The sequence below is a fragment of the Clinocottus analis genome, unplaced genomic scaffold (assembly GCF_023055335.1).
Source record: "Clinocottus analis isolate CAN_PGR_092001 unplaced genomic scaffold, fCliAna1.0.p SCAF_19, whole genome shotgun sequence".
In the NCBI taxonomy this organism is placed as follows: Eukaryota; Metazoa; Chordata; class Actinopteri; order Perciformes; family Cottidae; genus Clinocottus; species Clinocottus analis.
This window is the reverse complement of record NW_027175920.1, coordinates 7,671,014-7,688,988: the sequence shown is the minus strand read 5'-3', so window position 1 is coordinate 7,688,988 and position 17,975 is coordinate 7,671,014. Positions and strand designations below refer to the sequence as shown.

The 17,975-nt window shown below is 39.6% G+C and overlaps 2 protein-coding genes across 2 annotated transcripts; one reads left to right on the top strand and one right to left on the bottom strand.

Moving 5' to 3' along the window:
* The first annotated feature begins 102 nt into the window (after positions 1-102).
* Positions 103-12,860, top strand: LOC137790002 (speckle-type POZ protein). The gene is made up of 10 exons (XM_068583919.1): positions 103-226; positions 6,547-6,750; positions 6,833-6,954; positions 7,613-7,764; positions 7,880-8,007; positions 8,110-8,287; positions 8,440-8,495; positions 9,476-9,598; positions 10,163-10,305; positions 11,179-12,860. The coding sequence occupies exons 2-10, from the start codon at positions 6,673-6,675 to the stop codon at positions 11,321-11,323; spliced, it is 1,125 nt and encodes a 374-aa protein (XP_068440020.1). The 5' UTR covers positions 103-226; positions 6,547-6,672; the 3' UTR covers positions 11,324-12,860.
* A 1,870-nt stretch (positions 12,861-14,730) lies between these two features.
* On the bottom strand, positions 14,731-15,955 carry LOC137789705 (neurexophilin-1-like). Its single transcript, XM_068583466.1, has 2 exons — positions 15,896-15,955; positions 14,731-15,459 (listed from the first exon to the last, which is right to left on the bottom strand). Exons 1-2 carry the CDS (start codon positions 15,953-15,955, stop codon positions 14,731-14,733), a joined length of 789 nt encoding a protein of 262 aa, XP_068439567.1.
* Between the last annotated feature and the right edge of the window lie 2,020 nt (positions 15,956-17,975).

The window sequence follows — 17,975 nt, the reverse complement described above, 5'->3', positions numbered from 1 at the left end:
TACCATAATTGTTTGGTTCTTATCGCTTTGTGTGACTTTTGAACCCAGCATTCACCTCAAGTAAAGTTGCAGGGTAATAATCCTCTTTGCCAATAGGGGACAGTAGCGGCTTTGGTACGACTGGTGCTGTAATTCTTCTCTATGAGAAGTAGACAGCTAGCCTGTTAGCAATCACAACAACAGAAGATTCCGGATAGCTAGCGTCACAATCTAACCTGACACAAAGGTAAGTCCGTCGATGATCACAACACAAAGCAGTACTATAGAGACTTGAGACTTAAAAAACACGATTCAGGCTCTTATGTCCTATTTCTTGTTTCAATGTTTGCAGCGAATCCCCCGACCTTTATATTTGCTTTATGTTAGCTGCTCGCTAACTAGCTCATTCAGTTAGCTGGCGTGCTATCGCCAGACTGGGTTATATGCAGTGTTTGTATATTTTGTTTAAAGTCGCACAACTTGTCATCTGTGTATGGAATATATTTTTCTGCATACACACGTTGGTGTTCATATGTACTGTCAAAAAATAGCCAATTCAAAGTGTCATACATTATCGACTATCTGTATTGTTAGCAAGTTAACGTTAACTAACCTACCTTTCTACTGTCATCGCTTCCCGTTACAGTAACTGAAAGTATGAGTTTCAGTTCCCAATATCGTCTATTACAATCAAAACCTTAGTACGTTTACTTAATACAAATAAGTCACAGCGTTCCGTTTAAATTAAATACAACGCAATAATAATAATTAATATGACTAAAATATATAATGTGTTTGATAGATGTCAGGAACAAGAGGATTTATGTGCTGGGGCTTCATCATACTTTTTAATTTGAGCCACTTGATTTACTGTAGTTTGATGTATGTTTAAGCCTCACAAATAACGTTATAATTATTTGGATAGAAAGTGAGAAGACAATTTAGGTGTGGTCAATGATGTCTGTTCAGGTTCACTTGAAACTGACCAACCTCCTCAGTAGGATTATCATGAATAACGTAATTGATTGTGTATATCTCTCATGCTGGTGGTGGACACAGTAACATGAACATTGGTATCCTTATGGAAATTATTATGTTAATGGTTTTAAGTCTGCTTTTGAGAAGATTTGATTCAACTTAATACATGTTGTATACAGAGTGATAACGTTATATTCTAATGATTTGGGATGCTTTTTAAAGTGAATGTAATCTGTGAGGCAAGGCTTGGCTTTCTTCGAGTACCTGTAATCTGTACTTAACTCTTTGCTGCATTATTGCCTAATATGGAAGTGCTGCCATGCAGCAGATTTCAAATGGCCCTCAATAAAAAAATGTCCAGAGTCTATCTCTGGGCCCTGCAGCTAAGCTGAGCATACATAACTCGGTTTAGCTGAGCTGCCCTTCAGTGTGATGACGTAAAGTAAAATCCACTGCTGTTGCAGCTTTTTATCGGTGTAAAAAATACATGTAATTTGGAAAATGATGGCTAAAGTCTCAAATCAGTTTTTAACAACTTGTGCAATGTATGTGATTATGTATGTATCACAAAAGTGAGTTACAAACCTTTTTTTGATCCTGACTTATTGTATTTCATAACGTTCTCTTATTGAAATCTGAAGTCAGATTTTTCTCTTTCCCAAGTAGATAACTTGTGCAACTTAAACCGAAAAGGAGATGTTTTCCAACCGTCATATCATTGAAACAGTAAGGCTGTATAAGTGATTCTGTAGGATATCACACATTGTAGAACAAGTAACAAGGATGGAAAAAACCCTAAACATTTATTATAGTAGCTGAATCATTAAAAAAGCCAAGATGTTTCAAACACTGTAGGTCTTTGTTGGAGGCATTTAAGTAATTCATATGGCCTCATCTATAGACCATAGCCAACCAATGGGAGGTAATCATGTGACCCGGATAAAATCATAACTAAATAATGTGTTTTAACTTTGGCTGTAAGAAAAACAGTTGAGCCAATACAGAGGAAAGAAAAAAACCATGAAGTCTAATTGAGACTTGGATACTTAATAGGTATCAAAAAGCTTTCCTCTCTTAGTCGTTACACCTAGTAGTGGCTGAGTTGTTTGCTGTAGGTCGGATTGGTGTTGACATATTCATATTTTAATATTGACAATGGCACTTTTCTTAAATTACAAATAGTTCCATAAGCAAGTACTTTCTACCATAAGAATGTCCTACACAACAGTGTCTGTCACAATTTATGTAGATACATTTTATTTGAAACATCCTACAAAACTAGTCTGCAGTGAGCTTGTCCGTTAAAGTGTTGCTCCTTCAAACTGCTGGCTTTACCTCACAATAAATGTGTTGGCAAACCAGGTTCCTTTTTTTAATTACAGATGGTAAACATAGATCAAGGAAATCACAATATGTTTATGAGTTTATTTGATCATAGATTGCAGTTGTCTTTCCGAAGAATAATTTCCTCTTGCAGCTCTCAAAAAAAGTGGACCACAGATTCACGATAAAGCTCAAATCAACCAAATAAAAAAAATAGTATAAGGGTAAAGATCCTCTGGTCCTCAGATGCCATGAAAACCCACTTTTTACAGCGACAATGACTGGTTTACTTGCAGTGTTTTGCAGCCTACGGGAGTATCTGCCCTTAGAGGTCAACACGTCAAGTGTAACTGTTTGTACGTTGTGAACCAGTTGACTTTAGACATTAGATATGCATTGAGGTCCCTCCTCCCTTTAACCTCCTGCGCGTGGCGAAGTGAGGAGGGTTTTAGTGAGGAAGTAAAGGGAGGAGGGGAAGCCTGGGTGCTAATGCTTTTTGGCCCACTCAAATCCCCTTCAATGTAATTGTGGGTCTGCACAAAGTCAGGGATAAGAGCGAGGCAAGCTGATCGCTGTAGCAAAATCAATACTTCATACCTCTCTGAGATTGAGTTTTTAGGAAAGGAGGAGCACCATGACCAAGGACAGAATATGAAATCACTCCCACAGAGGCCCAACACGCGCCGCGCAATCGATCCCCAGTCCCTGTACCAATTATAGTTTTAAGGTTTGTCTGTGGCTTTCTGCAGTCCTCAAAGACCAAAGCTTTGGAAATAGACATTGTGTTCACTGACACTTCGACAAGGGTTGCAATTTTTTCATCCCCCTTGGAAATTGCCACCTGAAATGCCTCCAATACCTCGAGTCTTTAATTTAGAGCAGAGATTGATTTTTCTTCAGTTGGGTGAGTGAAAATGTCAAAAAACAACACTGCGGTCACAACTACCACCTTATGTGTTATATATCTACAGATATAAGTGATACATTAGAATTCAATGAGTATAACTTTACGTCTCACTAAGACTGCCGTGATCAAATAGTTCATCGATTGTTCACAGTCCCTCTTCCTCTCTGACATCTTTTTTAAAAAAAGGTGTGGGAGCAATTCAGGGTTAAGTGTCTTGCTCAGAGACACAACGACAAGGACGAGCAGACTCGAAACACCGATCCTCTGATTGGAAGACGGGCATGCTAACCACTGCTAACCACTGAGCCACATTCGCCTCTGCCTTTGACCGTTGCTGATGGTAGTTTGTTTTTTGACTTTGATCGATCTTCAGAGTTTGGTTAGAGCAGCTTGTTACCGTCTTATTCGAATATGATACATAAAGATATATAGATCGCATCTCGTTGAATGGATGGTTGAAGATGAAAGTGTGTGTTGGGACCGTTTCAATGCAGCGTGCCTCTTCATCAGAGTCCACCTGTCCTAGAATCTCTATTTGATTTCTCTCTCATACCTCTGTTGGATTTACTTTTTACTCCATCAAACCACTTTTTCTGGCAATTTGTCTCTTTGAATGGCCCCACAGACAGTAACCCATTTTTCATTTGCCACCTGTTTTTCCATTTGGCTTCTTTACCACTTTACTTTTCTTTCCCTTTCTCCTTTCTTGGTCTCAGTCCGTCATACTCGTTGCTACAGTATAGGAATCAAAAGGATTGGTTGCTTCTCCATTCATTGGACCTTTAAAAAGGAACCAACCTTGAGCTGTGGATCGCTTTTTGTTAACTAGACATCATGATGTAATTGGAGAAGTGGTAATGCAACAAAATAATTTAGTCCACTGTCACATTAGACAACATATCTGGATTTGATTCAAGATGTCCTTACTCAAAGTGTTATGTTATGATGGGCTTTATTAGTTACACTGATATTGTTTTACCAGTAAGAACCTCTTTTGCGTGGAGAACAGGCTTTGACTGTTACTCTGTAGTAAATTGATATAAAAGACAATTTATGACTTATCCTAAATATTTACAACATCATAACTGTCATGTATAAAATGCATTGCGTTGCATTGTGGGATTGATAGCAGAAGTAGTGCACATGCAATGTCTTTTTCACACTCAGAATTCTGACAGTTGCATAAAATGTGATTTAAGGAATGTATTTGTATGTTTGCTGTAGTATTAATTTGTATTTATTTAAAGGGTGTGAAGAATGCACAGCTTCACATCACTATGCCACTAAAATTAGTCTGTTAAGTGCGTCATACATTCAGTTTTCAATCTGTTCAGATGTTACAGTTAACGCAGTCTCTAAGTGGCATCACTGTCAATGTACCACCTTCCGTTAGTGTCATCCTGGGGAGCCAAAAGCTCAGCTCCCAGCCTTCACAATTTGTTACGCTGCATTTGAGCCCAAATTAAATTTATGGATGAAGACATTAAAAGCTCTGGGTGTGACTGGTAGGGAGGTACGGATGATGGATTAGAGGAATGGATTAGAGAAATGGTCAAATAGAAAAAAAGATATTGAACAGTGAAAAGAATTGGCCACACATTAACAGTATGAGGGCCTCGAAAGAAACTGACTAGTGTTATGTAGGAGTGAAAAACATTGTGCAGCAAGATGAAAAAGGCTTATGAATCTGTCATTCTGTCAAGATAATGTCTAGTGCGACGGGGTATTGCGCTAGGTACATGCCCTTATCCCACACAAACGGTGTAAAATATGGCAACACAGTTTCTTTATAACTTTGCATATTCAGCCATAAAAAAGCATTGTTGAGGACTTTTCTGTCCGTGTTCTAGTCTGAGGTGATCCACCAGTGACTGACACCCTATCGGTTCGTCTCAGGTGAATTATTGGGAATTATCTTCCTGTATGAGTCAGGGAAAAGGATATCTGTTCATATTGCTAATATGGGTTCTACTATACACATTTTCACACATTTTCGAACTAAATGTACCGTCTTCACGGTGTGATGTCTTCATGCTTCATAATTTTCTCAAGTGCAATCATTTAAATTTCCTCCCTTACTTTCCCATAATTGCTTATTCTGTTTATGGGGACGATCTCAGCGCACACGAGATAATATATGTTTCTTGCGGGATCCTAGATAAAATGTGTGAGTGGAAAATGTAAAGATGTAATCCTTAATCCCATGAAAAGACTAAAATCTAAAATGTGTTCATTAATCAAAAATTTCCCTAACTGTTTTTTTTGTCACAAGTGTATTATTACTGAAATTCCAAATAAAAACAGGCCACAAATACAGACGTTTTGTTAAAAAAAAAAAAAAAGAAAAGAAAAAAAAAAGCCAAATAAAGTCCCAAAACAACCACTGTAGTTGGAAAAACAAAAACAAAGAGATGGTAATGGTAGATTAATACCCAGCAGAACGGTGTTAATAAGAATGACTCCTTTTCAGTTATATCAGTCCTTGCTGTACAGGAAACAATTTTATTTGTGACAATAGCAGAAATATAGATATATTCATAGTTTATTAGTAAAACCATATAAGCCTTGTTTTTAATGTGTAGATTCACATTACTAAATTCCTGTAGATTTCAATGACGGTCAGAATGCTTTTCTATTGGCACTTATAAAGTTTTAAAGGTCTTGATGGTTGCAGTTCACAGCATTATGGCATCTCCTCTCATTTCTATTCAAAGGAGCGCTTGACCTAAGCAAAGGATACAAAGGTCAGAACTTTATACAGTACATGGAATATTTTGTGGCATTAAATGGTCACAAGAGAGCCAGACATCTGGCTGGAATAACCAATATACAGTAAACATGCATGATGTGGAAGTTTTGTTCAAGTTTCTACGTGTATTAAGAGGAGAGAAGTGTGCTTCACCAATCTGCACAACCTTCCTGTGGCTGTGTGACTTTAAGGTAATTTGGGAACCTTGGATTTGGCCGGTGGCTCCAGCCTCCAACACAGTCCTTGTTTATTTACAGTTCATTTTTGCGACTTAATTGCAGTTGCAGCGGCTATTGATCTTATAACAGGCGTGGGCCATCGATTTCCCGCCGTCCCCCAATGGGTCAGGGACAATTCATCTTGCCACAACAACACACACCTCACTAGCAGGCAGCGTGGCTGCACCAGTTAAATGATATTGAATCTCAACTGGATTAATGAAAGATACAGGGCTTATGTGTTGAATTTCAATGAGCTTTTTGGAAAGGTTTTTTTTCTGATTGCCTGCCTCTTTGTTCAAAAAATGTGTTTCAGGCTGAACAGGATTTTCAAGGATGGGATTTAAATTTGAGTCTGATCAACTAATTACACTGGTATGGTCTGTTTCTAGGGGGCAAACTGCTTCCATCTGGCGGGTACTGATGCAGATGGACGTCAGGACTGAACATTGACAAGTGGAAGTGACTGATTCCTTCTCCTCACCCTCTTGCCCCCGACACCTTCTGTCACGCTGGCAATGTCAAGAGTCCCGAGTCCCCCTCCCCCTGCGGAAATGTCCAGCGGGCCCGTGGCCGAGAGCTGGTGTTACACACAGGTAAAATGATCGTTTCCTCTTATCTTTCATCTCGAGTAAATCACGCATCCGTAGCGACTCTGAATATCTTTCCCTTTGCCAGATCAAAGTGGTGAAGTTCTCTTACATGTGGACCATCAACAACTTCAGCTTCTGTCGTGAGGAGATGGGCGAGGTCATCAAGAGCTCCACCTTCTCTTCCGGGGCCAATGACAAGCTGAAATGGTGGGTGGGCTGTTCTGTTTCATCATATCTAGTATCCAGTCTTCATCTTCTTACTGCAGTGCACAGAAAGTGGACTTCTGAGAAACATCTAGAAAAACCCACCTTGTCTGATTACTGTTGCCAATTCCACCATAAATGTTATTGCGAGGGGTGTAACAGTGCACAAAATGTATGGCTTGATAACGCTGTTTTTGGTAAGGTTCGGTAAGTTTTTAGCACAATAGGGAAAATGACAAAATAACTTTTTTCGTTCATTTAATTTGAACATGATTTAAATTTTTGCCATAATTCCTACTTGTTAAGACACTCAAATACTGGCATATTGTCAATAATAGAAATGTATGTAAATTAGAAGTATTTCAGATTTTTGCAATTCTCAATTATAAGCACGCCACAGCGCCGGTGACAGCAACTGGTGTGCAACCAAAAAATGTCCAGGTAAAACTCCAGAACTTCTGTTCTGTTGTGTGGGGGTAGTAGACTTAAGTCTTTCGGTATGACTTAATGACATACCGAAAGAGAGACGCATACCAAACCGAATGTCCGTGACCGAACGCTTCAATACCAATACACATATTGTTACACCCCTAGTTAATACATTATTACTTCCATCCCTTTTACTAGAGATCTTAACTGTTGCACCCTCAACCACCATCAGGTGTTTGCGAGTGAATCCTAAAGGCCTGGATGAGGAGAGCAAAGACTACCTGTCTCTCTACCTGCTGCTGGTCAGCTGTCCGAAGGCCGAGGTGCGCGCCAAATTCAAATTCTCCATCCTCAACGCCAAGGGAGAGGAGACCAAAGCCATGGGTGAGTCAAAGGGGTGGCACAAACTTTTAACTGAAATGGAGGCCTTCAGTTTTAATGTTTGACATTTTCTGCATGCACTTATTTTTATTCGCACGTTTACTCGGACATTCTGCAGAAAGCCAGAGAGCATATCGCTTTGTCCAAGGGAAAGACTGGGGCTTTAAAAAGTTCATCCGGAGAGACTTCCTACTCGACGAGGCCAACGGTCTTTTACCCGACGACAAGCTCACGCTCTTCTGCGAGGTACACTGACTTGTCCTTGCGTTCAACTCATCTCGGCTTATTTCATCTCTCATTACGATTGCATTTTTGAGTATTGCTTTTCATTTGATGTCTCTCCCTCAGGTGAGTGTGGTGCAGGACTCCGTCAACATATCTGGGCAGAACACCATGAACATGGTGAAGGTACCCGACTGCCGGCTTGCAGATGAGCTGGGCGGCCTGTGGGAGAACTCGCGCTTCACTGACTGTTCCCTGTGTGTGGCTGGACAGGAGTTTCAGGCCCACAAAGCCATCCTGGCAGGTACAGACAAGAGTCAGACACACCCTGTATCTTTTATTTGTTCATCCAGTTAAAAAACAAACTGACTGTGTGTGGTATGTGTTTGCCTTCTGACTGTGGTTTCATAATTACTCACACATTAACATTTTTGCTTACCATATTACTGCTTTCAGCACGTTCCCCTGTATTCAGCGCCATGTTTGAGCACGAGATGGAAGAGAGTAAAAAGGTGAGCCCATGGTCCCGAGGTTGTTTTTTTTTTTTTAATTCTTGGAATTAAATTTGTTTTGTTCCTCGGCGGCTCCGATTTTCCGTGCTGTGTTGAGGGGTTAAAGTGCGTGAAGGATTGTGTGCTGTCAAACGGCTGCAGCACAAAGCCGTTTGGTGAAACTGAATGATAGTGCACCTGAAATGAAATTGTCCGACCGTACTTGGGGGTCAGGATTCATCCTTCACTGACAAAGCTGCAGAAGCAGAGAATTGCTTTCTTTTTTTTTTCATCTTTTTTTTCATCTTCAGCGCATGTAACTGTAAGAAATGAAATTGCAGGAGATGCTGCACAGATGTTGCTTTCGAACCAAGGCTATTTCAGATTTTATGTTGCAATTTTTTGAAAGATTAAAAATTGTTTCACATTAGATTTTGTCTGAAAGGCAACTAGAATTCTGGGTAAAAATATATATTTAAATTATGCGTTAAAGGTAAGGTAAATGTTTGCTCTTAATCAATGTGTTCAAATTCCATGGAACACGTAACCTCTTAATGTGTCAATATCTAGCAACATAATTCAGTCCAAGGAATCCTGTTTTTTCATTAAACAAGTTGCTTCAGGTTGACTTTAAGTGCACATGCCTAAGCTCTTATTTGTGATCACAATTAATACGTGTGTTTTGACCTATAATTATGATCCAGATACATCAATTAAGTAGTTTAACTTTGTGTTGTTACTACTGTGTGGTTATTAAGAGTATTTCATACAAATTTTATACAGTCCTTTTTATAGTATTCTTATTATAATCACATATTGTGCTATTCAAATAAACACAATGCATTGATTTGAACAACTATTATTATTATTATTTTTTACATAATGTAAAAACCTGATGAGGTAAATGTGTCAGGTACCATACTGTGCATGTTGTAGTTGAAGCTCATGTCATGGTGAAATGCTAGAATCTAACTTCCTTACTCACCGTCTCGTTCTGTCAGAACCGCGTGGAGATCAACGATGTGGAACCGGAGGTTTTCAAAGAGATGATGTGCTTCATTTACACAGACAAGGCTCCCAACCTCGACAAGATGGCTGACGACTTGCTGGCAGCAGCCGACAAAGTAATAAAACCATACAACCACTGCCTCGCTATATTCTGACATATTGAGATGGTGTTTCTTGAGCGATAAAATCTGTTGATGTCGGCGATTGACTGTGTATTTTCATTCTACTGATTCATTTTATTATTTGTTTTTGGATATTAATGTCATTGATACTCCAGACAGCTCCATACGTTACTAAAGATGTTGATCTTGCCGCTTTGGCTTGGTTAAAATGTGATGCCATTTTGTTGGCAGCATACACTGTGTTCTTACAGACACTCTCATAACTAAAAGTGATACAATGGATTAAGGGCTCAGTACCCACTAAACCAATTAGCCCAGTAAGCCATCAAGATCTGTAAGAAACAGTTCAATGATTTTTACACTAATCTCCCTCCACTAAAACACTTAATGAGAGTCTGACTTCTGAAAACACAGCTTCTGGACTCAATGGTCTTCGGAAGAGTTGTGACATAACCAACTTGAATTATATTTGATAAAACCACCTAACTCATCACAGCAAATGGCACATGAATACTGGTGACGGACATGCGTGCTGATCTTGTGCCCGCTCTCTTTCAGTATGCTCTGGAGAGACTGAAGGTCATGTGTGAGGACGCCCTGTGTACAAGTCTGTCTGTGGAAAATGCTGCTGAGATTCTCATCCTGGCTGACCTGCACAGCGCCGATCAGCTCAAAACACAGGCCGTCGACTTCATCAACTAGTGAGTTCACACGCCATCACTTGTACTCGGGTCTCTACCATCTTTTTTACTTTTGTCTCTGTTGTGTTCATCTTGTGCATCTCTTCTTTATCTCTGAATCGTTACTGGTGGTAGCAGGACTCGGTCTCGCTCCCACCCTCATCCCTGGTGGTCACGGTTAATGATTTAATTCCACATGTCCCCTTATGGAGGGGCACCTCTAATATTATTAAACACTGTCGAGGCTTTAAGAGGGATCAGGGCAACCTGACTCCTCGATGTGCTGTCACCTTATCTGTTGACTCAGATGAATAGCTCTGAACATGTGTCTGTGCTCATATTCCTTCAGACTATTTCCCTCCCGTTATACAAGATTCATTATTTTATTTTTCGAGAGCTGAAAAAAATAGTTGAATAATGGATAAACTGATATGATGATGGATTAATTGTAGTCAGCTTTCAAGCAGAAATGCCACATTTCATTGTCTTATGTTTGCGATTCCCAACCTGAGGTTTGACTCCCCTCCATTTGTGTCATAATACATCAGCGGGGTTCTCCAGGTGCTTGATGAGAGAGGTTAAAAATACGTTTTATCTGCCACTTTCTGCTGTGACCATATTGGCCCAAATATAGCACGACCCTGAATATAAGCCTATAACTGGGCTAATGTAACACTTTTCAGCTACAAACAACACACAACGCATCTTCTCTCCATTCAAAGCTAAAAATCTGATCTTGAGAACAAGTAATTGTTTTGTTCTTGAATTTAAGAAGATTCGTACTTCTTCAATCAAAGAATTCAGCTAAAAAAAAATATAATATATTACAATAATATATTATTCATACCAATTGTTTTCCCCACAACTAATGTTTTTTTTGTTTTCACCCTCCAGCCATGCTGCAGAAGTAATGGAGACCGCAGGTTGGAAGTCCATGGTGGCGTCTCATCCACACCTGGTGGCCGAAGCTTACCGCTCCCTGGCTTCAGCCCAGTGCCCTTTCCTTGGACCCCCACGCAAGCGCCTCAAACAATCCTAACAGTCTGTACTGATAGATACACACATGCATACATACATACAAAGACACGCGGATCCCTCCCCTCACACAGGGACAACCTTTCCCCTAGCTGTTACTTACTCCGATATCTACAGCCTCCCATGAATCTCCCCCGTCTGCCCATCCAAACCTGCTGTATTTAATCTCTTCTAAAGACGGAGGGAAGAAGAATGAGGAAGTGGAAGAGAGGGGACGGTGGACTTGTGAAGTGGATGTTTGTTGTTTACACACAAGTAAACCTACAACACCCCCTTGCTCCTCGGCGCTTAGTGAGGTGTCTGACATTGTGCTCTTTTCTGTGTGTGAAGGCTAAATCCCTCGACATCCTGTTAGTTCCTACTTTGGTATCCATTCGGAGGAACAGACCGGACCGGACCCAGCAATCCAAAAAGAGCCAACTGTCTGGAAGTTTCAAGGACAAGTGCAGATAAATTAAGTCTTTAATTGTCTATTTTATCACAAGGCTTCTTTTTGCTCTGTTCTTAGTGTTTGGAGTAGAGCAGTAGGACAAGTCCCCAAACTAATGGACTAATGTGAGGGACTAAAGAAGAATTGGGCTTGTTCGACACAAACTGGGAGCCCCCTCCCCGAGAAGACGACAAAGGGCTAGTCAAAAAAGCAGATATGGGACAAACTCATCATTAATCTTCCCAAAGAAAGTTGGGAAAACATTGCACTAAAGTCACAGGTCACCCTTCCTCAACTCTTACCAGCGGTAAAGTAGAAATACTGCAGGTGAGCACACATTGAAGCAAGCTTCATGGACTAAAAACCCAGCTGGACCACCAAGAACAAGAACCCTTTAAGAAGATTTATCAGCAATTGACAGAAACCACACAAGTACTCCCGTATAGAACTCTGCTTCATCTGCATCCGTTTAATTTTTGTAACAGTCGGGTGGTGAAAAACATAGCAGCATCGAGAGGAAACAGAAACGCACAACTGGAAGTCCTTCCTGGGAAAATTGTATTTTGTGTCTGGGTCTGTTTTTGTAGCCCTTGAGAGAAAATGTAATCTGCGGTGTCAATAGACAAACCAATCTGGAGACAACAAATGGAGGGAAAATAATGTCAAGAAATGGTTTCAAAATAACATTGGGAATCAAGCAGGCATGGTAATGTTTTATGACTGATTGCTTATTTGTTTTTTGTCCTCAGAACTGTCATTTCTATTTTTTTCATAGAAATTTGTACAGACACACATGTTTTTGAAGCTCTGGAAACAAAAAGTATTTCCAATCGTGAAATTGGGAGGAAAAAGCAGAGAGAGATGTTTTCTTTGCAGGCCTGAAGACTGAGGAAAATTTAATTGATATGAACACGTTTTAATGTTCAGAATAGACAGAATGTGAAAACAATGCTCACCAAGGCAAACCACATGAAATACATTTGAAGTTATCATTTTAGCCTGGTGGGAAATGGTAACGATAGAAGGAAGCGCTGCTGTTTCTTTCCTGTAGATATTGCCGGTTATGAGAAGTGACACTTAGTTGTTGCCATTTTTTGTTCCAAAAAGATTAAACCACAACTATTTTGTATTGAATGCAATGCAAACTGTCTGGTATTTTTTTTGTATGACTTGCATTTTTTGTGTTCATTATTTTCCGCTGTCCTATAAAACAAGGCGTTTCATCAGGAATTCATGATGAGACTTCACAGAAACCGATCGCACCTAAAGTGAAGACATTTCACAGAGAGCGAGACATGTTTTTATATTTAGTTTAAGGACTCAAACTAAGTCTTAATGTCATTGTCACCATTAACTCCTCCGGCTGTGACTCCAGTGGGGCTTCCTATAGCAACCTGAGGACAGGTACAAATCTGAGGTACTTAAGTATTTCAATTATACTGCTACTCTATATATTTTTACTTCACTTTATTTATGACAGCTTTACAAATAGATGTTTTCATACAAAACATTCGATCGTTTTAAAAATGTTGCAATAAATGAATATGCGGGGAAGGAAAAAGCTCTCCAGCTCCTAGACAATTAATAAAGCGTGTTTTACGGCTCCTGCTGAGTTACGGCCTCCGGCATACGAGCATCAAGCTACCGCAGCCCAACACCTTCGAGATCCTCGCCCCCGACAGCGATGAGACTGGTAATTAAAAAAGGAAAAGGCGTGAAAGCTAAATAGAGAAAGGGGAGCATGGGTGTACTTTGTAGCCGGTCTTTCTTTTAGAACTGTACGTTAAGTTACCGAATAGTTCGACGCTTTATTCATATATTTTACATTTAAATAATTATGTTTGATAACTTGCAGAAACATTGCATGCTTAAGTCCACCTTATTGCTCTCAATGGGAGCACACAAACAGTCCTCACGACAATTAACTTTGCTAATGAGCTGAAACAATACATTCTTAATGATGTCATTGTTTAGAAATATGTGTGTGTACATAGATATCTATATATATATATAAACAGATATAGATATACATCCTCATGGGTGAGTTGTTGATGAAAGAATCCAAGCACTGATTGCACCAAATAAAAAATACCAAATGATAAAAGTTTAGATTCATAATGCTGCTGGTGATGGCAGGGTAAGGAGAATATGTATTTTGGTCATGACAGCTGACGGTGGCATAACACATGCGCAGCCCTCAGAAGCTCAATTTTTCTCCTCTGGTTTTCGGGAAAAGTAACAATCACAGGTGAGCCTTAAGTTAACCAAGGTTAGGAGCTCCTGTTTTAACGGACTCTTGGCTTGTGTTGGTTTTAGTTTTTTATTCAGCGACACACAGTGAAGAGTGTTATGAAATACACAGGATGACGCATGACAAGTTCAATGCAACATAAGAATGTTGTAAAAGCATTGCATCCTGACACATCTATAGTCTTTCTATAATATTTAAATAAAGGCACAAAAGAACAATGACATATTAGCTCTTACTAACAGAAAAAACTTGCTATAATCTAGTTCACACCGCGTATTGTTGGAGGAAGTTAGAGTAGAACAAAGTGGATTGATTATTTGATTATGCAGCAGAACATAAATGGCGGCTATTTTAAGAATCAATCAACCATTCAAGTCTCTAATAAATCAAATAAAATGCTTAACATTGGTTAGCTCCTGCCTTGTCTTATTATGTGATGGTAACGGTTGTGATGAGTCTTTTTCACAACTACATAATTTTATAAACCAAATTATTCAATCAATAATGAACACAATCGTTAGTTGCATTTCATAAAACCAGTCTAATACAACTCTACAACAAGTCAGATATTGCGCTAAATAACATATGATCTACTTTAAAGGATTTGAGCAATCATAAGAAAAACATATTCTCGACAGTAAACTAAATTTCCTTTCAAAACGTCAGTCCATCAGACCAGTTAGCTGCTCACACTGGATGTTTCCTTCGTGGATGTGATGAAACATCGGCCTCACGAGTGTCCATGACCTCCTGGGCTCTGGTAGCTGTAGTCTGGACACACTTTCTGTACCAGTCTGTAGTCAGTGCTGTAGAAAGACACGTAGATGCAGATGACCTGGAAGGGTTTGGAGCACATCCAGGTGACGTGGCTCTGGGTCTGCTCCTGAGCACACGTCTTGGATGGGTCATAGTTGCACAGCGAGATCTTTTTGTTGCGTTCGGTCTTCTCGTAGTCCACCCTGCAGTTGAAGGTCTTTGACTCTTTGGGGTGGACCACGCTTTGACGCTTCAGATCAAACTCCACCTCTTTCACCGGTGGGACGAGGCTTATGGACACGTTGCCCACACCTGTGGAGTTGTGGCGGAAGTAGACTCCAAGAGACCCGTTCCCGTGATCCACAATCTTGCCTATTATCAGCAAATTCAGTTTGACGGTTTTGATGTTTGAGTAGAAGTCCCCCCAGCTGAACGTTCTGGAGAATTTAGACGTTCCTTGGACTTTCACGATGGGACGAATCTTCAAAGATGGATTGGTGTGTGACTGGGAGTTGCCACCAAGTATTTCCAGAAGTCCCTGCTTTGAAAGAGGAATAAAAGGCCTGAAGGGCAGCTTGGTACTCTGAATCAAACTGCCAGCTTGAAGCGCCCAGTCGCTCTGTGAGTCAGGGTCCAGGTCTCTGCTGAGCTCAGCTGACGCGCTGCTGATGGTGAAGTTGGCATGATGCTGCCCAAGAACCAACTACACAGAAAATGTAGGAGAGACAGTTTGACATTGAGAAGTGGAAATTAATAATAATAATAATAATAATAATAATAATAATAATAATAATAATAGTAATAATACATTAATAATGCATTGGGATTCAGTGAATACTGACTATAATTCTCTGAGCATAATACATGTTTAATGTTATGTAAGATACATTTTTAATCTTGTTGATCTAACTAAACATTAAACTTAAAAAAAACCCATCATATTTAAATAGCTTATTGGGTATTTTGGCACATAAACTGCAAAATAATCATTTTCCAGAAATGTATGGCATAAAAATAAACATGTCTCTGCAAAATGTTGCAGAATAATAATACAAAGACTGAAGTAAAGCGTCAATGGCTCAAAACTACACTTTTTGAGTACTTTCTACCTCCAGTTTATTTCTTTTACTTTTGCTTACCAAACAAAAGGCTCCTTCCAGAAGTATCCAAACAAAGCACTGCCTGGTGAACATCTCCATAGTGCAGAAATCTCTTATTAAGAGCCATCCACTCTCACCTGCACTTCATTCAGGGTTGAGTTTTGAAAGTCCATGAGGAGCAGCTGCATCCACATTAAACGCTGATGGAGACGCTCAGTTGCACCAGCAGCAAACCTTCTGTGAGCTGCAGGTCCACTCACAGCACCGGGAGGCTTCAGGGCTCAAGGTCCCCAACATTCACTTTTGCTGTAAATCTCTCTCTCTCTCTCTCTCTCTCTCTCTCTCTCTCTCTCTCTCTCTCTCTCTCTCTCTCTCTCTCTCTCTCTCTCTCTCTCTCTATCACTGTAACAGGATTACATTGATGTCCTGCCTGTTGTCCTCCCTCCCCCTTTCTTTGCGACTGAAAAAAAAAAGCCTTGCATTATGTTTTGGATGATGAAACAATTCAATTGACACTTTCAATTGATCCTTTTATTTTGATTCACATGAAGCAAACACTAATGTGATACTGCCACCCCATGGCCAGATAGCAAACTGCAGTCTGGGCTGAAATAGAGGAGCCTTTGTAAGGACCGCCACCTTCCCTGTCCCCTGTCCTAATCCAGCCAATGATACTGTAGAGATGGTTCAGTAATTCCACTCTGGCCTTTAAGATGTTCACTTCAACCAGTTTTCAATACATCTACCTGCACTGCCAGGCCCACCTGCATCTTTTGAGCCACAATAACTGCACATCCGTACGCATGTTCACTCACTATTGTCGTAAACTGACTGGTATTGTATCCTCCAATGTGTATGCTAAATATGGTTTGATCCTTTATTTTATTATTATTAAAACACAACAGAGAAATGTGTTTAGTTGGTTATCAAACAACAAGTTGGTTTTAACCATTTAAACCTAATTAAACAAAATCTGCAAATGAAAAAACAAATGAGTACTTCCATAACGTGTGAATTTGGTTTATTGTACCGTGTCAGCTCTTATATATAAAGCCTTGTTTCAGGCCTGCCGTCTCAAATGGATGAGGGAAACGGACAGTAGACTTGAATAGTGATTATTTTAATAGAGGTCACATTTTAATTTCAAAGACTATATTCAACTCAGTACTTTGTTCTTGGAAAATGTAAATTAAGTTAATTTTGTTTGATGAGCAGATTGTATTTGGGGCCTGACAGAGTGGTAAGTCAACTTGTGTTGCCTGTGCTGCTTTTGGGGATGAAAAGGGAGACATTTTTAAAATTATATTTGTATTCTATCCAACTAATCATCCTCAGGTGTTGGATAAAGAGATAGAGTGATTGGATAGTTATTTATATCTGTTGCGGTTCACTAAACAGATGAGATGCATCTTTTTATATTAACAGTTATGATGTCGCAGTCTTTAAAATATTATAGATGTTACAGAATATGTGATAATGTGTCCTATAAATGGTTCCCAATAAGTGTTTCTCACTGAGAGGTATTTTCTATGCAGTTGTGGGAGTTTTTCTTTCCAACATTAGAGGGCAGCATGAGCTCAAAGTCACACTCGGCTCTTTTGTCATGAAACCTTTATCTGCTTCTCACATTTTTTGATTTATTATAATGTTCATCAGTTGTAACCTCATCGCTGTTACAGGGATTATTATGATTGAACCGATATTTTATTAGTGACAATTCTTGATTTGGATGATTTATTTATTTGACAATAAATAATCCTATTATATTCATTTTTAAATAAAGTTTTAACTTTCTACATGTTTTTGTGTTCATTTAAAGTGAGGGCTTATGTCTTAAAACACCTAGAAATACTCGTAAGCAGGGAAGCAAACTCCAAAACGCTATCACAACATGTCCTTTACAGGACACGGACACGTAAACAACAACAATAATCACAATCCAGAGCATTAATACAGGATGTTCTCAATGCACAGGTAAGACGCTTCCAGAGTTACCTGAGGTCAGGTTTCTCTCTTTTGTGCAGAAGCTCCTTTGTCGGGCTGAGTGTGGAGGCGACAGAGCTGAAGTCTCCTGTGTCTTCTCTTTGCGGAGACACAATTCCTCATCTTCTCCAGTATG